This window comes from Cuculus canorus, chromosome 10 (assembly GCF_017976375.1).
Source record: "Cuculus canorus isolate bCucCan1 chromosome 10, bCucCan1.pri, whole genome shotgun sequence".
Taxonomy (NCBI): domain Eukaryota; kingdom Metazoa; phylum Chordata; class Aves; order Cuculiformes; family Cuculidae; genus Cuculus; species Cuculus canorus.
Window position 1 is genome coordinate 10,311,935 of NC_071410.1, and position 24,220 is coordinate 10,336,154.

The window sequence follows — 24,220 nt, forward strand, 5'->3', positions numbered from 1 at the left end:
AGCCACCACCTGCTGGAGGTTCTACCTGGTACTCCACGAGGAGCATGCTGGTTTCTTAAGGACTCTCTCAAATATATTTTACTGAAGATGAACTATATTTTGACTGCCTTCTCCACGTTTAAATTGGTCACCTAGAAAGCTTTTGATGCGTTGACATCCACCTTCCAACAACGGTGTGGCATTAGATTGTTTTGTTCTTAGTCTCAAAACTGGCTGGATGGTAGACTTGGCCTCCCACCACTCTGGTGACAGCACTGGGCAACCAAAGTGGGTTGGGCACTGTGGCATTATGTGACAGCATTTTCTGACCAGGGTTCCTCCATGCAGAGCCCACAGGAAGGCACGTGCCACTGGTGGAGTCTGGCAGTTGTGTTTTCCATTGCTGCGAAAGACGTGCCTTGGCCAAAAAGGATTTTCAGAAATGTAGTGGAATTGTGAAGCTGTTGTTATGCATCCATTTGCTGTGACCGTGCATTTTGAGGTACACCTGACCTACCATTTGTGTGGAATGAATGTATGAAAATGGGCAACCTTTATAAACAGCAGTGATATTTCTGAAGAACATGACAGTATGGCTAGAAAAAATAATATCTTCAGCCTTTCACCTGCGCGAAAAGAAGGGCGGAGGCTCATTAAAGCTTGTTCTCATGAAGACCAGGAAGATCATGTTTCCTAAGTTTAATTTACACCGGGGAGAGTCTGAGACAGTATAGCGGCGAAAGCGTGGGACTGGGATTAGATTTGAATCCTCTTTTTGACCAAGTCCTTTAACTCTGTTTCTTTTCTATTCCCATATTACAATATTGGAATAACATCAATGGCATCTAGAGCGGTTTAAAATCGTTGGGTGGAATGATTTAAAGAACTGGAACTGTTTGCTATGTATGAACTGAATTCCTAACTCCTGGTCTGCCTGTGTCCTCAGCCAAGTTAGCAGCTCAAATCCTTCTGTTTCTTGCAAGTGAGACAAGATACCCTGACATTTAAAAAATCTCGGATCAGGATTTCTCCCCATCTTGGAGAACTGGCTCTTCCTTTTCTTATTCTTCTTTTCTAAGAAGAATAGGAAGTGTATCTGAAATTAAGTGGTTATCCTATTTTTGCTCCTTAAATTTAATTTTAAAATGGGCTATTTTTGTGTTATTAAATCTTGTGCCAGACGCCCAAATTGCAGTCAAGAAAGGAGGTGAATGTGTCTGGCATTTTCCAGCACACCCATGGCCTTATCTAACCTAACGTGAGAGCTGAAAGGCGGTGCGGAGACGTTGGCAAGCAGCAGGAAGCGTGTCTGAGCCCAGCAGCCTGTGTCAGGTCTCCGGAGGTCAGACCACAGCGCCTTTTGTGCATTTGTATTTCTCCCCTCCTCCCTTTTCTCTTTCTCTCTCCATGTGTATTTTGTTTCCTCCTCCCCTTTCCGTGCGTGTCTTTCTTTGCATCTCCACTGCTCTCCCTCCTCGTCCTCTGGATCGATTGCTGGCCAGGGAGACCTCCAAAGGGCCGGATACTTTGTGGGATCGTCCTTGTTTCTCCTGCATTTTCCCAGTCAAGGGTATCTCTTTGCAGGCTTGGAGAGATGCTGTTACTCCTGGTGATGTGATTGCATAGCAACACAGCAGCACGGGGCGGTGGAGGAGGAGAGGCAGGGAGTGCAGACAGCAGCGCTCAGCATGCATCCCTGTCACAGGGACTCCTTTGCTGATTCACAGAGGCAGCCCCACTCCTTGCTCCCGAAGCCTGGTGGCCGTTGCCCCCACGTCTCAGACCTAGTGGACTCGGAAGGTAGGCCATGACAAAATTTGTTTCCCACTCGGATCCGGGCTGGGCTGGAAAAGGGGAAAATATCAATGGATGGTTAACCTCAGAAAGACGCTCTTTGGGTGTGTGTGCGTGTGCATAACCTTTCACAGTAACACTGTCTGTGTATGTCTGGGTGAGGAAACTTGCAGAGAAGAAAAGAAAGGTGTTGAGGGGGTGCAGTGGGAGCAAGAGAGGCGACCAAGACTGTTTCTGCAGGGAGAGGCCGGGAATCAGTAAGCGATGCGATGCCCGAGGCAAACAATAGTAGCCAGCATCCTGATTCACCAGCCTTGATTCTTTGCACACTGAAGCCTTAATTACTCTGGCAGTGGTTTTGCCTGAGCTGAAGGACTGCTCTGGGAAGGGTGCATGATGGCCTTCTAGCATCTTCCTGGGAGAATTAGATAGCAGGGCAAGGCAGGGACCCAAATATTCCTCCAGTAGTAAGCTGGGATCAGACCTTGGTCCCAGCTCTACCCTTTTCATTTACTACCTCACCTAGTCCAGTCTTGCTCCTTTATCTGTCCGCCCTCTCCTCACCCAGCTTTTCCCCAATCCCTTTTCTTCACTCTTCCTCCTCCTTTCTCAAGGCCTTATATTGCCACCACTGACCTTCTCTTTCAAGCAAGCAGCCCCGACCGGCTGCAGAACCACCCGCAGAGGCACGGGACCCTTCCTGCTCCCCAGGGCTCAGCACTCTGCCTCCCACTCTATGCCAGACGGGGCAGTCTGGGCAGTGCTTCACCAAGATTTAGTGCCACTTGGTACAACAGATCACCACCGGTCCCTACTCCAGCCTGTTCCCTTCAGTATTCTGTCCAGTGCAGCATCGCAGGTGTCGAGCTCTGCTGGTGGAATTGTTGTGTTCATGGGGTTTTAATCCTGGGATTGCCCCTGTGCAGTGACAGGGGTATGGAGCAATTACTCCCACATTTTTAAGTGTTGTGCTGCCTGTGGGAGGAACGAATGTTTGGGTTTTGGTTTTCAGCAGTGAAAAAAAAAACTCCAGTGAAATCTCCGTCAGTCGGTGTTTTACCTGTGCTCTAATCAAAGGTCCTTCACGTGTTCTCTCCTTCTGCTGCTCAATGATCTTTCTGAAGATGAGGGTTCTTGCTGGATTATTCTCCTTAACAGCCTTTATTGTGTGACCACAGCACCCTACAACACCACACCGTGCAAAATCCCAGCTATGAGGCTCGGTCACACTGGGAGGGTTCCCCTTTATCTGGCAGCTGTGTGTGGCGCGTGTGCCTGCTGTGGCTCTGGTGCCATCTCGCATCCTCCGCTGCCAGTTCCTCATGCTGAAAGCTGCTTCCTCGGCTGCTGTGGGGATGGCCAGGCAGCGCTTTGGTGACAACCAGCATGCGATGGCACTCTGGAAAAGGGATCAGACTGTAGATGTGCGATTTCAAACTATCTTGTTGTACAGCACTGCGCCTGGGAACGTGTGTTCTTGGAGTACTGGGGTGGGGAGGTGTTGGATGTGGGCACTATAATATGATGCAGTGTTCAAATTGTCTTTGTCAATTGAAGAAATTAAGATGAGGACCATCTGTCTCTGGATTATTACCCGAGATAGATAGATAAATCTCTAAAATTGGCCAGGACTGTAACCATGCATGGAGTTGCTCAGGTTGGAGCTAATCTTCTCAAAACTAAACAAAGTGAGATAGAGAAAGGATTAAATGAGTGGGTTTGGACAAAAGCCCTGAGTTCTGGAGACATATGGAGAATTTCTGATTATAATACTATTTTGAGAAATATATTCAAGGCCACCACTTTGGGCTGGATGCCTATGATAGAAGCATAAAAGAGGAATTGTAAGTCTCACAAAACAAAATGTACTGACAGAAAGAATTCTGTCTTCAAAAAACCCTCATTTTCACAGGTGAAAAGATAAAACTGAGCTTTTCAGAATTGAGCCAAAATACCTCCATTTCATTTTTCTTTCCTTATCATAAGAAAAAGGTCATTCTGAGACATCTCAAGAAAGGAAAGGAAATGTGACTTCATGTGGCACACAGCCTGCTTATAAAATGCACGACTTCAGAAGGCCAGAGAACCCCCTGCTTTGGCTGGGAGTTCATAATAAAGACAAGCTTGTGGGGGCAAGGCTGAATATTCAGGACAGAGAAAGAGGTATTGTCAGACACTAAGAATGAGAAACAAAGCATTGAGGAAGCTGAAAGTTAGCACAGCATCACCTTGGCCATCGCTGTGTGGTAGGTGTGCTCTTCCCACTATCGCTGATCAGTTTTGTGGTAAGGTAGATGGGTGATGTGGTTTTCACCATGCAGTGAGACTCATTTCCTGCCTCTAATAGCACAGAAGGGAAACTCACGTTCTTAGAGGTGAAAGACGAAGTCTCAAGACGTTTAGTGGGTTTAGATAGGCCAGTTTCAGGGCTGCAGGACATGACTGAGCTTCTGAAGAGTAGGGTTCAATTCGTATGGCTGGTGCAACTTTCTTTTGGTCACCAGGCAAGTTATTGCCCCCCCCATCTCTGTTCTCCGCTTTGGGAGGTTTGAGGAGGTTTGATGCTTCTTCCACTCCTTTTGTCCATCAGCTCTATCTGACAGTAACTTCTCTGTGTCCAGCACAGTGGGATGATGTGTTTACAGATGGGTCCTCAAGGTGCTCAGTTAACCGTTCGTAATGCTTGAGGAATTGAAGGAGGAGGAGAAGTGGTGGGAAGAATTCCTAGGCAAAATGAATTTTAGAGAGAGAGCAGCTTAAAACCCAGCTGGGAGTCTGAAATGGTGTGTGAAAGAAACATAGATTTCGATCTTCCTAAATAAATTCTCCTAAGTTATTTTAAAACAGAGAGAGGAGCAGTCAGTTTTGCATGGCCACGTCATGGGTGTCTGCCCACACTTACCTGCTGAGCTGGGGACATCATCATTCCAGTTTCCTGCTGCAAGCCAAACTGGTAAAATTTTTTCAGCTTGAGTTTTTGTGTGTGTATTTTTTGCTTGGGAAAACAGAGAGCGAGCGAGCCAGCAGAAGAGACGCTGCTGCTTTATTAGGACCTGTGGCATCTATTTACCCATTAAAATAACATTTTGGTTATGAGCTCAAAGTGTAAGCGGACATTTAGGAACACAGCTCGTTAGATGCAAGAGTGCCCCACTTCACCCACCCTCAGCGAATAAGGTGTCTTCTGTGCTACTTGCTCGCTACCGGATACAGCAAAGGTTATGTTACTACTTGAGGACAGCTGCTTAATTGAAGGACCCTTCATTCTAATTAATGAAGGAGACCTGGTACTTAGGTGGAGTTGCAGTGCAAAGCCCAGCTGCAGCTTTGGCATCTGGGGTTTTTAACCCTTGGAAGATGGGGTTGGAAATGCCTGTTCATATGGAAGTTTTTTAATGGTCCTTTCCTGCTTTCCTAGTACATGAGACTAAGTGAGAATAATGAGACTGTTGAGCTGTCTTTTTCAAAAGAGTGTGTTTGGGCATCCATTCCTGGTTTGTAAAGAGATGGAAACTAAGGACCCACGCTCTAAGAGGGAGTTGTGTTGTTTATATGCTTGATTGTGGTGGGACAAAGACTTCTTTTCCTTCTCTCTGACCAAAATTTGACCTAGATAGGTCTTGGGAAGTAAATCTGCTGTCCCTCAGTCTCAGGCTTAAACTATTTACTTACACATGGGGAAAACGATTTTTGCTGGAACAGGATGTGCTGTTGTGCTGTTGAGGGAGTCCTGCTGTCTGCCAGCTTGGGAATGCTCCCTTTGTTAGTGACTACATGGGAGCTGAACTTTGAAATATCCACAAGCCTCCCACCTTTCTCCTGAAAGGACACTGAGCATGCTGAGCTAAAATGTTATTATTTCTCTTGTACAGTAAGTTAAACAACAACAACAAAGTCATTAGCATTTCTAGCAGCAGGGAATGTGTTTGTATTTCCATTCCCCTCATGGGATAAAGGCTGAGCTGCTTTGCCTCAAAATGTTGCCATATTTTTTCCTTATAGACCAAACTGAAGTGGAAAATTCGAGCCCAGAAAGAATGTTTTGGAGGAAATTAGCAATTCAAAGCATACGACTTGTGATTGAGAGACCTCTTGACCTAGCTGCTGTATTTGCTGCTGTTATACGTGCTTAGAGAGCCAGGAATTCCACACCTGACATTGGACTCTAGCTTCCCTGGCAGGTCCCTAAACATTTAGCGATGCAGCTCAGCTACAGTGTGAATTCCCTTGATGTCTGAGAGAGTTTGGGTCTGGATTTGTATCAGGAGGGCTTTAAACAAATGCAGCAAAACGGCAGAAAGGCACTGTGCAGCACGTACTCTGGTGGGAAGCTGTCGTCGTGGCAAGGGTGGAGAAGAGATGCTGCGGGAGATGGGGCGTAGCCTGTGCGCCCAAGCGCTGCATCTCTGCCCAACCAGGGCTGCTGCTGCAACAGGTGTGGAAGTAGGAAGAGTGCAGAGATCACCGAGTGGAGCAGTTACTTGTGTGGTAGAGCTGAAGCTGAACTGATTGAACAAAGTCCATTCCATCCGCCTTTGTAAGACCGTTTGAAAATCAGTGCGGTAAGGCAGGGTTTCCACTGCTGACTTTGTAAAAGGTACAGTTCATGTAGGAAGAGGAAAAATTTAACCGCTTTTGTTTTGAATGCACCCTAATGCTCAAGCATTCAACCGTTGAACTGTAACATCAATATTTTTGGCTTTCTTATTTTTCAATTAGAGGATCATCGTGGTCTCCAGCTAGGCTAAACGGTTGTGGTTTGATTACTAAGGTGTTTGGAAGCTGTAAAACAGCACTGTAAAATGTCTAATGCTTCTTTTCTTAAAGCGTACTAAGAGCAGAGGCAAGTGTTGGGTGCAAAACAGCATCACGTAATGAGGTTGCACCTGATCCTTCTGACGAAGGGTCTCATTACCTTTGGGCCTGGAGTGGGGACCTCCAGAAAAGACTGGAGTCACACCAGTGGGAAAGGTTTTACTCCTTGCTCTCTCTCCACTGTTTGCGTGCAGTGCCCCTATACCTGCTCCATGGTGACTGTAACACTGCTGCTTGCAATGTCCTCCCATGGAAATTGTCACCTGCTTTTGCTTGTGTGGGCCTTGATGTCATTCCTTTCACAGGAATGTGCCCAAGGGATCAATCTCACTTTAAATCTGGTTGGACTGGCTGACCTCATGGCTCCGAGTCTTCCAAAGGAGCATTTTTCAGCTCCTTTTCAAGTCGAGGTTTGTAGCAGGCTGCAGGGATGGTACTTATAGTTGTGAACACTTAAAGCTGTGACGTTTTCCCTCAGCTGTAGCACATTGGATCTTCAGCACCAACCTAGAGCAGAGGGTAAACGCTGGTGTGGGAGAGGCAAGGTGGATCACAGGTTCAGTTCTTGACAGGCGTAGGCAGCAGACGATAGACATGTAGCCAGGAAGCATCCACAAAACATCTACTCCATCTACTCCGTATGCTGCAGTGCCCAGACATGGTGCCATATTGAAGTACTAAAGTAAAAGTGCAAGTGTCAGAGCTACTTTGTGTGCAAGACGGAGCAGCAGAGCAGATCAAAAGCATATCTTCTTGCCCGGTTCCTGTAATAGCAGGGAATTTGGCAAAGGGCTACGCGCAGCTGTTGGTTTGCTTGCAGTTGTACCTCACCGTCTGGTTGTCTCTTTCTCCCACCGAACGTCCTCCTTTGTGCTGGCTGCCATGCAGCTGTGTTATTTCCATATTAAGTTGGATTCTCCACATCTGGGCTTTGGCTTTGCTATTGCAAAGTGGCGAAGAGCAGCTTAGCCATTGCTGTCAAACCTGCAATAAGGTCAGCAAGGGATGGCACAGGGCACACTTGAGGTAGTAACCTTTGCTGCCACTCAGCTTTCCAGCTCGATCCTTGTTCTTTGCTGCCTCAGAGAGGCTTTAGTTCCCTTGTGCCATAGCTGTGTCCTGATGGACCTTGCCATCACTGAAGGAGTCCAGGAGCCAGGAACTCAGGAGGTGAGACAAGGGCTGTTCTTATTTCCATAATGCTGGTAGAGAGCATGGACACCCACCATATCCTACACCTGGATACCTATAGGAGATGGTTTACTTACCTCTGTCTGCAGAACCACACCCACCCTGTGCACGGAGGATTATCCTTAAGCAAAATGCAGTAAGATTGGAATTATTGACCTTCCCTGTATTGCTCCTGTTCTGCAGCGCTCATGGAATGGACAAGAGACCAGGCTGTAGTGGGAGGACCTGTAGAGGAGCGGAGGGTCCCTGTGTGTGGTAGTGTAGGGCTGCCTGACGCTGCCTGGGCAGCACATATCACTGCAATTACGTTGCAGCAGAAAAGCTGAGGCCCCAGGATGGCAGCAGCAGTGGGACATCACAGAACCTTATTGGAAAAAGCCAAGGATATCCCAGTCATGCGATTTAGCTCAATAGCTTTCCTTTTTGAGGCAAAATAACTTTTCATGCCCTAAGAATTGTATCTCTGCTAGACTGAGCCTCACCTAGAGGTCATTTAGAGGATCAGGGACAGCTCAGACCCCAAACAACAGAAGCATTGGAGGAAAAGGACATGGTGTTATTTGCTGTCAAAGATAACAATCATCCGCTGTACCCTTGGAGTTCTGAGAGGTGAATTTACCCCATGAGGCTGGGGAGCTTTGAAAATCCTGGAATTTATAACTACTAATGTTTCCTGATAACCCTGCCTGCACTTGAAAGGAGCAGAGGGAGGGTGCTGCGATGCACAGTCTGTGATGTTCATTTGTACAGATGGGCAGGAAGGGTAGAGGACAGGACCTTGGATTATCAACATGTAGGAGAGCTCAGCACAGGCTGTTCTGCTGGAGAGGGAGAGAATTATGGCTGCAGGAATTGCTGAGGGATTAAAAAAAATCATGACAGGATAAGCTGTCATGTGTGTAACAGAGAGGGGAGAGGCAGTGAAAATTCAGGCAGGGGAGTGAGGGGTGTGAGAGATGGGTGGCGTGTACCATGGCCTGGGGGCTTTCTCCTCACCTGGCTGTCCAACATGAGTGCTGGCTGTGCAGGATGAGCTGCCTGCTCCTGCCCTGCTAGAACCAAGCAGGAAATTTCTCAGCTGGTCCAGTCAAGCTGGGTGTGAAGGAGCCAATGACCTTCTTCCAGCAATGTTGCTCCGTTTATACCTTGGTAACAGCCTGGTCTCTGCTTGGACGTGAGGTTTGGCTGTTGGGGCCAGGTAATAGTTTCCTTCTACAAGTAGGAAAGCCATCACCACGTTAGGTAGTGGGTTGGACAGGAGACAGCACAGTCCCTCAACACTGTCTCTTGACCCTTCACAGGCAGTACCTAGGAATGACTCTTGATTTCCCTGTCTGACCTCAGACGTACTGAGGCTCGTTTGGGCAAAGCCCCATGTAGAGTTCACAGCTTTTGTACATTAGGTCTCCATCCTGCTGTAAACATGTTGGTGCTCAGCTCCTTTCACAGCACTGCCAATGGTCAAACATAGAGTTAAGAGATTGTGCTTCCATTCTAGAAATTTGCCAGATTCAGGTAACTATTACCTTGCACCATTTCCTCTGGGCTTTATTTTCTCATGGTTTTCTGTAAAGCTAAGATGATGCTGGCAGTGGGATAAATCACTATTTTAGCTTATTCAGAGTCCAATCAATGAAAAAAACAGTGCTGCGACCAGAGGTTGCGTTTCAGATCTATAGAATACGCAAGGGGTTACCACTAACTGGCTTTACGGGTCATACAGTTTTTCAAATGGAATGAAAAAGGCAATTTTCTAACTCATAATGAGTAAAAACTCATAAAATGGCAGCTGATAGCCCCCCATACATGCATCTGATGGAGGCTCTGGGCAATTTTCCTGCTGAACATAAAATGAAAAATAATAGCTTTGAAAATATTGTCTGTTATGGGGCTATGTCTATTATGGCTAAACGTAAGTGGTCATGACAGCGAGATCCTCTCCGCTATCTTCCTTTAAAGCCTGGGCATCTCCTGTAGTTCAAGAAACCCAACCATTTTAAAAAATGCAATGTAGTCTGTGGGACTCGCTAACACAGGATATCGTCACAGCAGATTGTACAACTGGATGCAAAAAACAGCTGGATATTTACATGAAAATTTATTGTAATATTAGTACAAATATATTAATAAAAAACCCTGCATCCTTTTATTCTTCAGCCTTCGTGAAGTTAGCACTAGGCAGCTGGGAAGGGGGTCAGCTGCATAAGGGGATGCAAGCTGACCCAGGGACTCTCACGCTGCTTTTCAGGTGCTCGTGCCCAGAATTGTCTCCACCCCCATGAACATCAGTTCTGATGCAGCCCCTGGTGATGCAGGAATGGCCCTATGTCCCCCCACGATGTCCTGAGTGGCACGTCACAGACCGGGCGCAGCACAGCAGCTCTGCTCACCCGCTGTCTCAGGTAAGAGCTGGATTTGGGAGCCTTTCTCACTGCAGCTTTCTGCGCTGGTTGTAAAATGTCTGTGGAGCGAGCCAGGACCTCTATCCTGGTGGCAGGGAAAGCTGTTAGCTCCAAACCCCCACCGGCTTGCACTTAATGAGAGTGTTAGCTCTCCTCAAGCATTTTGGCTGCAAAGCGTTTTCTAAAGTAGAGCAAGAGACACAACCCGCAGAACTGGATTGCAAGCTTCCCTCAAAATAAAGAGCCAGAGGCCACCATTAACTGCTCATGTGTATTCAATTGGGTTTACTTTTTTCCCTAAAAGCTCAGTAGAATGTAATCTTTGGCTGAAAATGTAGGTTTCTAATCTTCCGGGTTGCAGAGAACAGCTTGGAAATAAGTCCCTGGTGACTGCTGTAAAGGCAGAGGAGGAGTCTGACCTCTTTCTAGTCTAGTTATCTTGAGGAACGGAGAGTGGGAGCTCACGCTATGGGTCTCCCTCCTCAGGGTCTCTGAGCAGCAGGTCAGGCTCCTCCCTGAGGCCAGGCAGAGGTGAAGGTTTCTGGGATCCCGGGGTAAATGGTGGGGCAGAATGGAGAACAGAAAGGTTTGCTGGCAACTGGCTGCAGAGCTGCCTGTGCTCTGCACCGAGCGGTCACAAGCCGGTTTACACCTTGTCTTGGGTCACACAGGACAGCAAGGCTGGGGAGATGCTCGGCTTTGCTGGTGTGGCTTCCCTTTTGCTGCCTGTAGCTGTTGGCCCCAGGGTACCTCTCACCTGGTGGGAGAATGATGGATGATGCCAAAGTTTCCTTGGATGCTGGCAGTGTTGCTCCCAAGGTGAATGAGGTCCCTGGCTCTGCCTATCCTTTTTCATCATGCCTCAAATGTCAAGAGGAAAGGCTGACGATGGGGCTCCTCCCTGCCATGGTTTGCCATCACCCTGGACCCATCCCACCCGGAGAGCCAGGGTCTGCAGGAGGAAGGCAGAGCTGTCTCTGGAACATCTGCAGCAGGTGAGGGTGAGGCTTGCAGCTGGAGCAGGCTCTCGGGAGCCGAGCAAGGGCTTATTGGTCCTGGAGTGGCTGTTAGGTAGCTGCTACTAGGCCAGTACATGGGTGGTTAATGAATAACCCGGCAGATGAAATGAGGAGAGAGACGGTTATAACAAGACAAACCCATCTCTTTCAAAGGGTCTGCTCTGCCCTTCTCACGTATGTAGGTGTTGCCACCTAAGGAACATCTTTCCTCTCTTTTCCTTACTTGACCTGAAAGCTCCATTAGCAGACTGCAGAAAACCCATCCTTAGTTGTGCCCTGGCTTTGCTGAAGCCTTCCGCTCCAGTCTGGGAGCTAGTCCTGCATCTGTTGGGCCTGGGAGGTGGCAGGGAGAGGAGGTTGGCCATGCTGGTCCCAGAGGGAGAGACAGCAGCAGTCAGATGTGCAGGAAGGGAAGGAGGGGAAGAGAGGGAGAGATACAGGGAGCTTTTCATTCCCTCCCTGTAGGTGGAGGAGAGCACGGAAACAATGCTGGACGGCATGACTGTGGGGGACACAAGGAGCCAGCACAGAGCCTTCTGACAAAAACTATTTGCACCCAGTCCAGGCCCACAGGAACATCTGTGCTGGCACAAGGCTCTACTCTGGGGCACGCAGGGAGCAAGGAGGGCACCTTTGACTTCTTGGAGTTTAGGTCTCAAGGACTTGGCTATTTACCTTCCAGGTAGCCAAAGCTTGCTGGGACCGTTCCCTGAGCAAATCTCAAACATCCCTGTCTGCCCTGCATGTTCTCCAGCATTTGAAGGCAAGGTCTCCGCCATCCCACCATCCCCTTTGCCATGCCCTTGCAGAGATGAGTCTTCCCCAGTGCCCAGAGCTTTCCCATGCTGGGGTGCCCTACAGCAGGCAAATCTCTGACCTTTTTGTGTTTTGGGGGCAGCTGGGATGGCACCACCAGGGTTAAGGCAGGTTGGAGGCTGCTGGAATGCCACCAGACAAAGCTGGGATTGAGGCTGGCTGTGAGGCACTGCCGCCTCCCTCCAGATTCCTGGGGTGTCAATGCTTAGGCAGCCCCACTCTGCTAAGCACACGGCGCTTGCCTGCTTCCCTGCCGGGTGCTGCCTGGCAGCACCCGGAGGGGTGGGAGGCGATGCTGACTCTTCCAGCGAAGCTGAGCAGCCCTGCGGCGGATCTGTGGTTGAGCACAGGTAGATGCACTCGCCAGAGCCTGCGTGAGTGTTCTGTGCCTGAAAATCAAGCTGTTCAAGGGTGGAGGGGGAATGCGGATCTAGGCTGCCGCTGCTGGGGCTCTGGGAAAGGGATGCTTAGGGGATGCTCAGAAAGAAAATGGTGCATTTTCCCTCTGCTCATTTGCAGGAATTTTGTCCTAAGGTAGCAGGTGTTCAGCACTGGGCCCCTGCGTGGCCACTGTCACTGGGTCATCCGTTGGGCATGGTTTGTGACTCGCAGGCTTGGTGGGCTTTTAACGACTTCTTAAACAAAGCTGGGAGGACTGTGTTGTCTGCTGAGCTGTGCTGCAGTTACATTTGCGCTCAGGTAGAGCTGATCCTCTCCTTTGGTATCTCCCAGGACAGAGGTGAGGGCTGGGTTGTTCCCTGGCAGCACAGCAGGGCTAACCTATTTCAGCGTCATGAGGATGTGCATATGCAGACTATTGATTTTTCTACATGAAAGCAGCAGTTTTAGCTTGAATGGTTTATTATTCATGGCTCCAAGATTTTTGTGAACTCAGTGGATGATGATTTTCTGTTTTCTTGGTGCTCCTAGGGTGGCAGTTTGAAGAGGTATAGATCAGCCTCGTGTTAGATGCCTTTAGATGAAGCAAACTTAGCACTGTTCTCAGTGATCATTCAATGATTCTTCTCTGAGAACTGGTGTGGAGGAAGTATTGTTTCAGCTGTGCAGCCGAACCCCTCATTTGGTCGTTTCCTTCTGCCTGTTGTTGTTTTTGGCTTGGCTGAATCTATCCCTTGGACACCTCTGGGAGCCCTTGGACACAACAACTGACACGTATCTGCATATTCCCTTTGGAAGAGCTGCTGCTTTCCCCCAGAGGCTTCTCTGGCAAAGAGGTGCCTGTTGTATGTGCTGTTCAGAAAGCGCTAATGCAGTTAATTATGGTTGATTAATTACCTGGGGATAATTATCACAAATGAGCTCTATCAAAGTAGCATTAGATCAAAACGCTGCCATTTCCCCAACCAAGCGCATCAAAGTTTCTCTTGTGGAAATGCAATGTGTCTGTGTGCTTTGTACAACAAACTGTTTTTCGGAGAGGAAATCCCTTGTCTCTCACGGACTCCTATGTGAGACGCTTCCAGTCCTGCTGGTGTGTGTTGCTGTCGGCAGCAAGCGCAACAAAGTCTTCGCTGCCATCACAAGCAGAAGCGTGATACAGTGCTAAAGGCTTAGGAGAGGATTCCTTCCCCCGTCCACCAAGGATTTGTTGTCCAGGGATCATCACTCAGTTTTCCAGGCTGAGTGGTGCGGTGCAAAGTGTGTCTCCTTTAGGTGGCTGGGTTAGGAATTGCTGTAATGTGCTCCATGGCTTCTCAGAGCATCCTTTCTACCACCGCTCACTCTGGAGAGGTGCAGAGGAGAAGCAGCATCTGTGGAGGAGAGGCGGCATTTCAGATTTGCTGTGCAGGCACTGAGCATCCTTGTGGTTCTGTACGGTAGCAGGTGGCAGCCCCCAGTACCGGGGATGGCATAAAGGAGGTTGGCAGATCCCTTGGTCCCTTGGCAGTGACAGGACCTATGGTGCTCACCTCTTCTCAAAGTACAGCAGCCCATATGGCATGGAAAGAAATTATCATTAGCCCTGTAAGGACTGTGAAACACAAGGGCCAGCTTCGACTTAATTCCTAGCAGTGAGAAGTTCATTGCCGGATAACTGAGGAGCACAGAGATCCTGCAGAACAGGAGAGGTGTGGTAAGCCCTTCTTTCAACCTTTGCTCTTAGTGCTGCTGGAGCTGGCCCTGCATCCTTCCTCCAGGCATGGTTACAAGCTTCCCTGGAGCTTGTAAGAGACCTGTCTGGGAGTAGGGCAACCCTCTTGCAAGTTGAAAAGCCAGGCAGGGTCAGGACAGAAGTGCATAGGTGTCTCCATGGAAGTGCTGTAAGCACTCGGAAGCAATCTCTGGATGCAACATGGTTCTGTTCCTGCCCAGGTTGAAGCCTCGCAGGATGGTGCAGGACCTTCGTGCATAACCCCCCGGGCTCTGAGCAGTGCCATCAGGCCCCAGTCCCCTCTGGAGATGAATCTTTGCTGGAACGAGATTAAAAAGAAATCCCACAGCCTTCGGTAAGAGTTCCTGCATGGAGCAACCTCTGTGGCCTTCCAGCTGTGCCTGCTGCGTGTGCTTGTTCCCTTGATGAGCCACATGAATTTCTGGTGACCTTGGCTCTTTCTTTCCCCTCTTATGCACAGACCCTTGGCTCTTTCTCCCTATGCTGAAAAGCATCCCTCCATTTCCACACATCCTGTCCTCATCTCTCTCCCCTTCTTTCACTCCTGCTTGCTTTCTGCTGCTTTCTCCATCCTCTGCCACTGCTGTCTCTGTGTCTTGTCTCTTTTTGCTCCATGGCCTTGCTACCCCCTCTGCTGTGCTTGTCCCCCTGATAGCCCTCTCCAGTGCACGGTGGGGAACACACCTTCCAGACCATCCGAGGTTGCAGCTCCACAGCCAGCATGACAGAGAGGTTAACTGGGGCATGTTAATTGTCTCCTGCCTTAACGCAAGGCTCCTGGAAGCTGCCTGGTCATGTAGTCTGAGACAAGCTCCTCCATGCTAGCCTTGACCCACAGGCAAATGTGGAGAAACTCTGTCCTTCTCTGGGCTCCAAAGTGATGAATAGCCTCAGAGTTTCACCCTACCTGGTGGTGCAGAGTCTGTGCTGGCTGACAGTCACGCACAGCTTGTGCTGAAGTGTCCTGCTAGTCACTGGTGGGGTGCTATGGGTGCTTGGGGGTCACCCACTCCAACCATGGTGCTGTGCCTCCCCTTCTCAGGGAACCTGCTCCACTCATGTCTATCTGTCTGACCACTGTCCTGCTGTCATTGTTCTCCCACTAGGGCTCGGCTGGAGGCCTTTTCTGACCACAGTGGGAAGCTGCAGGTGCCTCTCCAGGAGATCATAGACTGGCTTGGGCAGAAGGATGAGGAGCTCTCAGCACAGCTGCCCTTGCGGGGCGATGTCCTCCTGGTGCAGCAGGAAAAGGAGACGCATGCGGTATGTTCCCTTGTGCCTCTCCTGCCACTGTTCACTGAAAAAAATGAGCTGCAGATGGGCAGCCCTGTCTGGGGCCCCCACCTTGTGTCACTGCTGATGCCCACAGCCTGTCGGTGCAGCAGTCCTTGTCCATCTTCATCTCTGCTTCCTGTGGAAAGGTGGAGCCCTAGTCGTGTAGCAAATACTCGTGCCATATGACAGGTAGAGCCCATCTGGGTTTAGGCAATAAATCTGCATTACAGCTTGAAGTCACCTTCAGGCACTGCAGCTGGTGGTGGGCCACATCACTCCTCTCCTTATGTCCTATGTCTGCAACAGAGAGAATTCCTCTCCCTGGCCTCTGCTTTTGAGATCCTGGGGCCTGAGGTGGTTGGTTGATCTCAAGGCAACCCAGTGGTCACAACATGAGTGATTCCTGCAGTAGAGCTTTAATATCATGTCTGAAGCTGAGGTAAACCCAGACAGATCTGAGTTTCGCGCTTCCCTGATCAGAACATTTCCTTCTTGCTGACAGTGGCTGTTGGGTTTTAGTTGTTTTTACCTTGAAAACAAAATTAAACTGTTGCTCACTTGCCATCCCTCATCCTCTCCGTAGCTAGTCCCTTCCCCGGTGCACAAATGGGTCTATCAGATGTCACCAGTGGGGGGGCTGCAGCTGGAGGGGAGGATGTCATAAACCAGCCTACCTCCAAAGTCTGCCGTGGTGGATGTGCTGCTTTGGGGCATCCTGCTGTTCCCTTCCTTGCTCCTCTGGTAGCTGGACCTGTTGCTGAACAGCTGCTGGGAGGACTTTTTGCATGACCATTGTTCTTGCTGCATGAGGTAGGGGCAACTCCAAGCAGTGCCTGTGAATGCATCATCAATAAAGCAGTTTCTCTCGTGCAGCCCTGGATCGATGCACCCCTCTGGGCTCACTGTTCTGCCTCTTCCCTCCAGCAGATCTGCAGTCCAGACCTCTGTAGGGGCCACCTTCTTGCAGGTGGTCATTCAGTCCCTGAACTGCAAAAATATTTCTCTGTTAACTTCTCTCTATGTCTCTGGTGAGGTTTGGGCCATGGAGTGAATAAATCACTGCATTCCTTGGTGGTGGGACTGCAGGGGCAGGATTCTCCGGCTCTGCTTGCTGTCTCATCTCTGTGTTCTGCTGTCCAGGCTTTCATGGAAGAAGTGAAGTCTCGGGGACCATACATTTACTCTGTTCTGGAGTCAGCACAGGCTTTCCTTTCCCAGCATCCATTTGAGGAATTAGAAGAACCAGCTTCAGAAAGCAAAGGTGTGTGGAGTTCCCCTGCCTTGTTTTCCTATAGCAAAACACAGTGCCTCCCGGGCTGAACTGGAGAGGATGGAATGGGGGTGGTTGGCGTGGCACAAAGCAGCACATTGGTGCTCTGCCTCACGCTGTCATGCATCAGGCTGTTTCCAGTCCTTTGGCCAAAGTTCAGACTGGCACAGAGCAGTGCTTCTGTCCTGGGTGAAGGCAGAGGCCGCAGCCCGTGATGGGGTGCATCTCATGAGACAGTATCAGATGTGCTCTGGCATTTTTAAAGGCAGCAGGATATCTGCCTGTGAGAGAAGACAGAGGTCTGTGGGTGGGCTGGATACCTGGTGGAGGTGGTGCCGAGGTGGGTGCTAGTATCACTTGGTTTATATCCTTCTTTCCCTACTTTTTATATCTACCTTTTCCCTGCCCTCCTTCCATTTCTTGCCTGCTCTCCTCTGGGTTGGAGCCCCACTTTTGCTGTCTGTTCACCTTCTGCTTTGCCTGCACAGATGTCTCTCCCCGTCACCGGATCCAAAACATCAGCCGCTTTGTCTGGAAACAGGCAAATGTGGCCAGTGAGCTGTGGGAGAAGCTCACTGCCCGGTGCGTGGACCAGCACCGTCACATTGAACGGACACTGGAGCAGCTGCTAGAGATTAAAGGGGCCATGGAGGAGCTCAGTACAACGTTGGACCAGGCTGAAAGTGTGCGTGAAACCTGGGAACCCATTGGGGACCTCTTCATTGACTCCTTGCCAGAGCACATCCAGTCAACCAAGGTACTTCTGGCCCTGAGAAAGCTCCAACATTGGCCCCAGAAGTGATGAGATGCTGCTTCCCAAGAGAGCAGTGCAGCTCCTCCTGACTGCTCAGTCCAATGCTGCCTCATTACTTGGGGTCTTGAAGGCCAGGTCCTCTGTCCAACGGCCCCCTAACTTTCTGAGGGTGGGTTTGGTCTGCGGTGTCCTGAGCAACTGGCTGTGCCGAGTACCTTGTCATGGCACAGATCTCACACAGGTAGAGCGGCTCAGCATAGATGAGCCATTGTCCATGCCCCACTTCTCAGGAGATTTGAGTAATTTCCAGTCTGGCTGGTTTGTTTCATTGTTCTTTTTTCCCTGCTGAGGTTCCCTGCTGGAGGGTTAGCCAGCAGCATCTTAGCAGCCATTAGCCTACCCTAGCTTGTAGCAGAGGAATCGGATCCAAGTCCTGACCTGCTTCTTCTCCTCCTTCCCCTGCTGTATGTCTGTTCTACTCAACATGAAATTCCAGCTATTCAAAGAGGAGCTCTCCCCCATGAAGGATGGGGTGAAAGTGGTCAATGACCTTGCGCACCAACTTGCTATCTCAGATGTCCACCTATCCATGGAGAACTCCCGTACCCTGGAGCAGATAAACACACGCTGGAAGCAGCTGCAGGTGAGAAGGAGTCAGGGCCAAGCACTACAGATAAATGACAAGCAGGAGGACGCTGGGGAAGGGCTGTCAGTGCTGAGCTTCCAGGATATAAAGTAAGGCTTGGCATAGCAGGGATGGTATGGCTGGCATTCCTGGAGGAGAAAAGCATCAGTTCAGTGTGAAGAAGGTGTCTGGTAAATCTGTAGAGGTGTTGGGAAGGAAAAGGCAATGGGAGGAACAAAGGATGCTATCTGAGGAGAATCGGGATGTGGGGGTGCAGCTGTGGCTTTGATGGCTGTGAAAGTGTGGATACAGGTGAGCTGGAGATGTGGCCTGTGCTGCCCCATCTTGTGGGAGGAGATGCGGAGGGCTGAGGCTAGGAAGGAAGAGGACCTGTGTGCTGGGGCATGTCTGAATCCATCCATGAGCCTTCTTGAATGGGGCTTCAATCTGAAATGTCTGGTGGGCTGCCACTGAAGTCTTTTTTCCAATTCTCCAGGCCTCCATAAATGAACGCCTGAAGCAGCTCCAAGATGCTCATCGGGACTTTGGACCAGGCTCCCAGCACTTCCTCTCCTGTACGTGACCAGGTCCTTCCAGCTTCTTGCTGTGAGGCTGTCTCTGCAGAGCGGCTTAGCGTGGGCTGTGGCACAGGGGAACAGGGGCAGAGCCCTGTTGCTGAGCTCGGAGCCCCCAGAGCCATGCAGGCAGCTAGAAGGTGACCCAGGCCAGTGCCTGGTGCGTAGGAAGGCATCTCCCAAAATTAGCATTATGCTACTTAAAAGCTTGTGAGGATAGGACCAGGGGGAGTGGGTATAAACTGGAGAGGGGCAGATTTAGACTGGACATTAGGAAGAATTTCTTCACTACGAGAGTGGTGAGATGCAGGCACAGGTTGCCAAGGGAAGTTGTAGATGCCCCATCCCTGGAGAGGTTCAAGGCTGGGTTGGATGGGGCCTTGGGCAGCCTGATTTTAGTGGGATGTCCCTGCCCATGGCAGGGGAGTTGGAACTAGATGATCTTTAAGGTCCCTTCCAACCCTTACTATACTATGATACTTCACCTTGTGGGACCAGGGGTGGGATGGTGAATGTGGTTCCCCTTCGGAGCACAGAGCTGTGACATTTGCTGCAGCAGCTCTCGGGTAATACTGGGACTGTGCCAGCCTCAGAGGCTGGATGAGCAAGACAACAGATGGCAGATAAAAGCAGTCTCCAATACACTGTGTTAGTCATTCAGAGGCCAAAAATGCACCCGTTAAGGAGGTTTTCATTCACGTGGTGAGGCAGAGGGATGCTGTTCCTGCAGACCTGAGCTGCTGCTGGCTCACAGACCTGTGAAGGATGGGCAGCAGGTTGTGCTCCAGGGTCTGGAGTCTGTCCTTGGAAATGCAACGTCCCCAGGTGTTGATTTGGGAAGCACAGCCTCTTCAGAGGAACCCACCTGCCGGCACAGAAGCAGCTCATCAGGAACAGCATCAACCTAGAGGAGCGTTTGGTGTTGATCCAACATCTATGTCTCTCTCCTTGCAGCCTCTGTCCAGGTCCCCTGGGAGAGAGCCATTTCCCCCAACAAAGTGCCGTACTACATCAAGTGAGTGTGTTCCCAACCACAGGCTGTGGTCTTCTCTGGCCCAATGGGAACAGGAGCTGGGGACCAACAGCGAGCAGGCTGGTCTGAGCACTGACCTTCAGCAAAGCATGTTACTCCTGACCTGGCAAAGCCAGGCTTTGTCTGCCTGCAGAGGCACCCCAGATGAGAGGGGGTGCTGGCTGAAAGGAGAGGGGCTGGCAGCAAGGGAGGGCATCCTGCCGCGGGCATCCCCCATGATGCTGTGGCTGGGGAGTGTGCTCACCGGGGTGCAGCACCCCCAGCACCTGCAGGACTCACTCCTAGGGCTGACCAGGTCATTTTTTCTTTCCATGTCTTACGGCATCTGCTTAATTCCTGGCCTGATTCTTGGTTTCCTTCTATTTTTTGTCCAGCCACCAGGCCCAGACAACATGCTGGGACCACCCGAAGATGATGGAGTTGTACCAGACGCTGGGTAAGGAAATTGCTACAAAACCATTCGAGTAGCACCTGCTTTTCCACAGCATGGGGTGCTGTGTGAAATCCGCCCAGCCCACCTGCTCCCCTCTGTGGCACAGGGCCCCCAAAGACACGAGTGCCCCCCCTGCCAGGCTCTGCCCCTCCTGCCTGTGCTCTGCTTCCACTGGTGGGGTTGGTGTCTGGGATCCGCAGCGGCTGCTTCCTGCCCCAGAGATAAGGATGTCGAGCTGTGGTTTTATTCTTTTCCTGTTTTATTGCAGCGGATTTGAACAACATCAAGTTCTCAGCATATCGGACAGCTATGAAACTACGACGGGTGCAAAAAGCCCTGCGATGTGAGTTTGGAAAGTATTTTTCTCCTGCTGAGTCTCCCTCGGTAAAGGCATTAAACTAATACGAGCTTTTATCAGCACATCAAAGGCAGGAGCCCGCTGGGGGTTACTGAGGCGGAAAGCGCTATGAAGATGAGCCTGTGGCTGGAAAGCTGAGCAAATCCACCAGTGAGGTGTCCGTGTCAGTGCCTTTCTTTGCAGGCTTATGGTGGAAATGCCTCAAGGGCAGGTGTTAGTCAAAGGGATTTGAGAACAAAATGATCCAGCTCAAAGTTAAAGCTGTGGGATCAGGCAGAGGCGCACCCAAGGGTGCTCGGAGAAGCTGTCGATGTAACTGGGAGCAGAAACCAGCTTCACTGGCAGGGGCAGAGAGGGCTCCGCTACATCAAGAGGAGGAAGGGAGCCAAAAAGCCTGAATTCTGCACTGCTGGCAAAACTCCAGCTAAAATGAGGAATAATAGCCAGGTAAATATGGTACCGTAGGAGTTCAGCCTCATGTGTGGCGCTCTGAGGGGCGGCTGAGGAGTTTCTGAGGCAAGCAGGCAGACGGAAATCTGACAGATGCAGCATCCTTGGCTCCTCAAGAGTTTTAGGCAGTGCCTCTCACCTAAGTCTCTGTCAAAATTAAACGGCAGCAGGATGAAGGAAAACTCTCTCCTGAATTAATCATTCTCGACAGGGAGGAGACAGGAGTGGGGTCCCTGGCAGGCATCTTGTGAAAGGCCTGGAAGAAGGGAGTGAGGGTGAGAGGTTGTACTCAGGAGTATTGAATCGTGGCTGTGGAGTAGTTTCATGACACTAGGGTGACCAGGCAGTCCCATGCCCAGGAACATTCAGGGCTGCTGTAGCAAAATGGGGTTCTCTGATCCCTTTGTCTGTGCTTTCTCTACAGTGGACATGGTGACCCTGGCTACAGCCTTGGAAATCTTCAATGAGCATGACCTGCAGCCCAGCGATCGGGCAATGGATGTGGTGGAGGTCATCCACTGCTTGACTGCCCTCTACGAGAGGCTGGAGGAGGAGCGAGGCATCCTGGTGAATGTGCCACTCTGTGTGGACATGAGCCTCAACTGGCTGCTAAATGTCTTTGACAGGTACTGGTCCCTCAGCATCCCTGAGCTGTGGGGCTGCCATTCTTGGAAGGAAAATTCTGTGCTGCTCTTCCAGCTGGCAGTGCTGCAAAAAGGCCCTGGCTGCTAGCGAGGGGGCTGCCTGGTGCTGGTTTGCCTTGCTGACCCCCCTCCCACAAAAAAAAAATGACCCTCCAAAACATTTGTAAACCTGTGCAATATCTCACCTTGCAGTGGCCGCAGCGGGAAGATGAGGGCTCTCTCCTTCAAGACGGGCATTGCATGTCTGTGCGGGACAGAGGTCAAGGAGAAGTTTCAGTGTGAGTCCTTCATCTCCCTCCCCCAGGACCTAGTGTGGAGAAACCCGGGGCGAGCGGAGGTGATTTTGTGTCCTGGCTTAGCCCTTCTTTGCTCAGAAAGAACAGAGAAACAGCTTTCCTGCGGTGACTAATCTGCTTGCATTGCCACCTCTCCCTCCGCAAGCCTACGCCACCTAAATTGGGAGGCATTTTTGCAGGCTGACTGGTGCTGTGGTGATCTTGCTTGCATGGTACTATGAGGAACAGTGAAGAGAAGGCAAACAGGCAACAGTTACCCAGTGCTTCCCAGAAGGAAAAAAACTGGGGGCGCATGGTGGGGAAGTAGGTTTCAGACAACCTAAAGGAAGCCCCTTTCCTCACTACATTTTAACCATGGTAGTCTCTGCCATGGATACTGAGGAGGGATGGCATAGGAAGGGGTTAAATAAGGGGATTAGGCAGACTCATGGAGGGCAGGCCAGCTGTGGCTGTTAAAGAAGGGATGTATGTAACATGTCTCAAGACTAAACTCCTGCTGGAAGGAGACTGGTAAAGGTTATCTAACCATAGCTCAGTTTTTCCCCCTTCATTTGAGCTCCCCAACAAAAGCGGCAGAGTCCCTGGTCTGATCCACACACCGCTCCCCTGTGCCTGCATCCTGCCTGGTGTGTGTGGGCATCAACCGTACCTCTAACAGGGCTGTGTCTCCATCCTGCTGACAGATCTCTTCAGCCAAGTAGCAAATGCCGGGGGGCTGTGTGACCAGCGCCAGCTTGGTGTCCTGCTCCATGAGGCCATCCAGGTCCCGCGCCAGCTGGGAGAAGTGGCAGCGTTTGGGGGCAGCAATGTGGAGCCCAGCATCCGCAGCTGCTTCCGCTTTGTGAGTAGGGTACCGTGGCCCTTGCTGTCCCCTCTGCAGCAGCCGTGCGGAGGAGAGACCCACGGGGGTGGCAAGGAGCTTGCACCCTATCAAAGCTGGGTCCCAGCTCTGAGCAACCTCTTCTTTTCCCCTCCCCAGAGCAATGGGAAACCTGCCATCGAGGCATCGCAGTTCCTGGAGTGGGCCAACCTGGAGCCGCAGTCCATGGTGTGGCTGGCTGTGTTGCACCGGGTCACCATGGCTGAACAGGTGAAGCATCAGACCAAGTGCTCCGTGTGCCGGCAGTGCCCCATCAAGGGCTTCAGGTAGGGGTTGAGATAAGGGATCTTGGCCTCTAAGGGAAGAGCATGGTGTCCTGCAGAAGGGAGCTGGATTGGGTGTGTGCTGTTGGGGGAAACTAGAGCTCTGCAGCAGCAGCATTTCAGGCAGGTGAGAGCGAGTGCCAGCAGAGAAGGAGCGAGAGGCTCTTCTGGGAACTCCAGCCATCAGCACTGTGGGTTTAGTGGGGTGCAAGAGCAACACAGACCACCCTCATCCCCCGCTGAGCTCTCCTTGGGCTCCAAAATGGTGTGTTTTTGCTGACTCTCACTGCCTCCCTGTGGCCTCATGATCTCTCCAGGTATCGGAGCCTGAAGCAGTTCAATGTGGATATCTGCCAGACTTGCTTCCTCACCGGGCGAGCCAGCAAGGGCAACAAGCTGCACTACCCCATCATGGAATACTACACCCCGGTAGGGACCTGCGTTGGGAGGGTCTTCACTCAAAGCTGGTCCCCATTGATGGGAGCAGCCTTCCGATGTCTAGGCTGCTGCAGCTGCAGAAGTGGCTCCTCTATATATTTTTGTTCCCCTCCACATGCTTGAGGTTGCCTGTTTTCCTGATATTCTGGGGCTCATGGTGAGCGGGATGCATGACATCCACCGGTGCCCATCTTGGCTTATGCCAGGCCCCCTAACAGGCTGAAAGATCTGCTGTGTGCCCTCCTTGCTTCCTCAGTTTTGCCTGCCTCTTCCTTCGTGGAGTTTGCACCCAGACTAAAGGGACTTCTTTCCTGGGGATGCTGACCTGTGGTTCCCCATTTTTTATTGAGCAGCACCTCAATAATGTTTGTGTCTCTGCAGACCACGTCTAGTGAGAACATGAGAGACTTTGCCACGACACTGAAGAATAAGTTTCGGTCCAAGCAGTACTTCAGCAAACACCCGCAGAGAGGTTATCTGCCCGTCCAGTCTGTACTCGAGTCTGACTTCTCTGAGGCGTGAGTTGGCTGGGCCCTGGGCTCTGCCCTTTGTCCCTGCCTGATACGTGGGCTCCATGGAGGGAAGCAGCATCTCAGCTGCAAAACAAGGCTCTGGTGGGAGGGCTGGACCACTTGCTCTGGGGTAATTTGGCACCCAATTCTTGGAGAAGCTGAGGCTTTCAGTTTCCTGTCCAGCTTGTCCGTGGCTCTTCTCAACCCAGATGAGACCAGAGCAGCCTCTCCAAGCCCTGGCTTTGAGTGAGGACTGCCAAGACT

The 24,220-nt window shown here is 50.8% G+C and overlaps 1 protein-coding gene across 7 annotated transcripts in view; it reads left to right on the forward strand.

Moving 5' to 3' along the window:
• Positions 1-1,304: 1,304 nt before the first annotated feature.
• Positions 1,305-24,220, forward strand: part of DRP2 (dystrophin related protein 2) — a 28,637-nt gene continuing 5,721 nt past the window's right edge. For 4 of the 7 annotated variants that reach the window (XM_054075108.1, XM_054075110.1, XM_009571982.2 and 1 more), the window contains exons 1-17: positions 1,404-1,779; positions 10,028-10,181; positions 14,351-14,484; positions 15,257-15,413; positions 16,566-16,686; positions 17,184-17,452; positions 17,946-18,092; positions 18,571-18,649; positions 19,604-19,664; positions 20,057-20,118; positions 20,384-20,458; positions 21,348-21,549; positions 21,760-21,845; positions 22,547-22,704; positions 22,843-23,009; positions 23,324-23,435; positions 23,826-23,962. In XM_054075108.1, coding sequence (XP_053931083.1) covers positions 10,074-10,181; positions 14,351-14,484; positions 15,257-15,413; positions 16,566-16,686; positions 17,184-17,452; positions 17,946-18,092; positions 18,571-18,649; positions 19,604-19,664; positions 20,057-20,118; positions 20,384-20,458; positions 21,348-21,549; positions 21,760-21,845; positions 22,547-22,704; positions 22,843-23,009; positions 23,324-23,435; positions 23,826-23,962 — 2,075 coding nt within the window. In that variant the 5' untranslated portion in view covers positions 1,404-1,779; positions 10,028-10,073. Of the gene's footprint in view, positions 1,322-1,403; positions 1,780-10,027; positions 10,182-12,206; positions 12,367-14,350; positions 14,485-15,256; positions 15,414-16,565; positions 16,687-17,183; positions 17,453-17,945; positions 18,093-18,570; positions 18,650-19,603; positions 19,665-20,056; positions 20,119-20,383; positions 20,459-21,347; positions 21,550-21,759; positions 21,846-22,546; positions 22,705-22,842; positions 23,010-23,323; positions 23,436-23,825; positions 23,963-24,220 lie in introns of those variants that run through there. The other 3 variants (XM_054075109.1, XM_054075113.1, XM_054075112.1) reach the window with 3 other exon arrangements.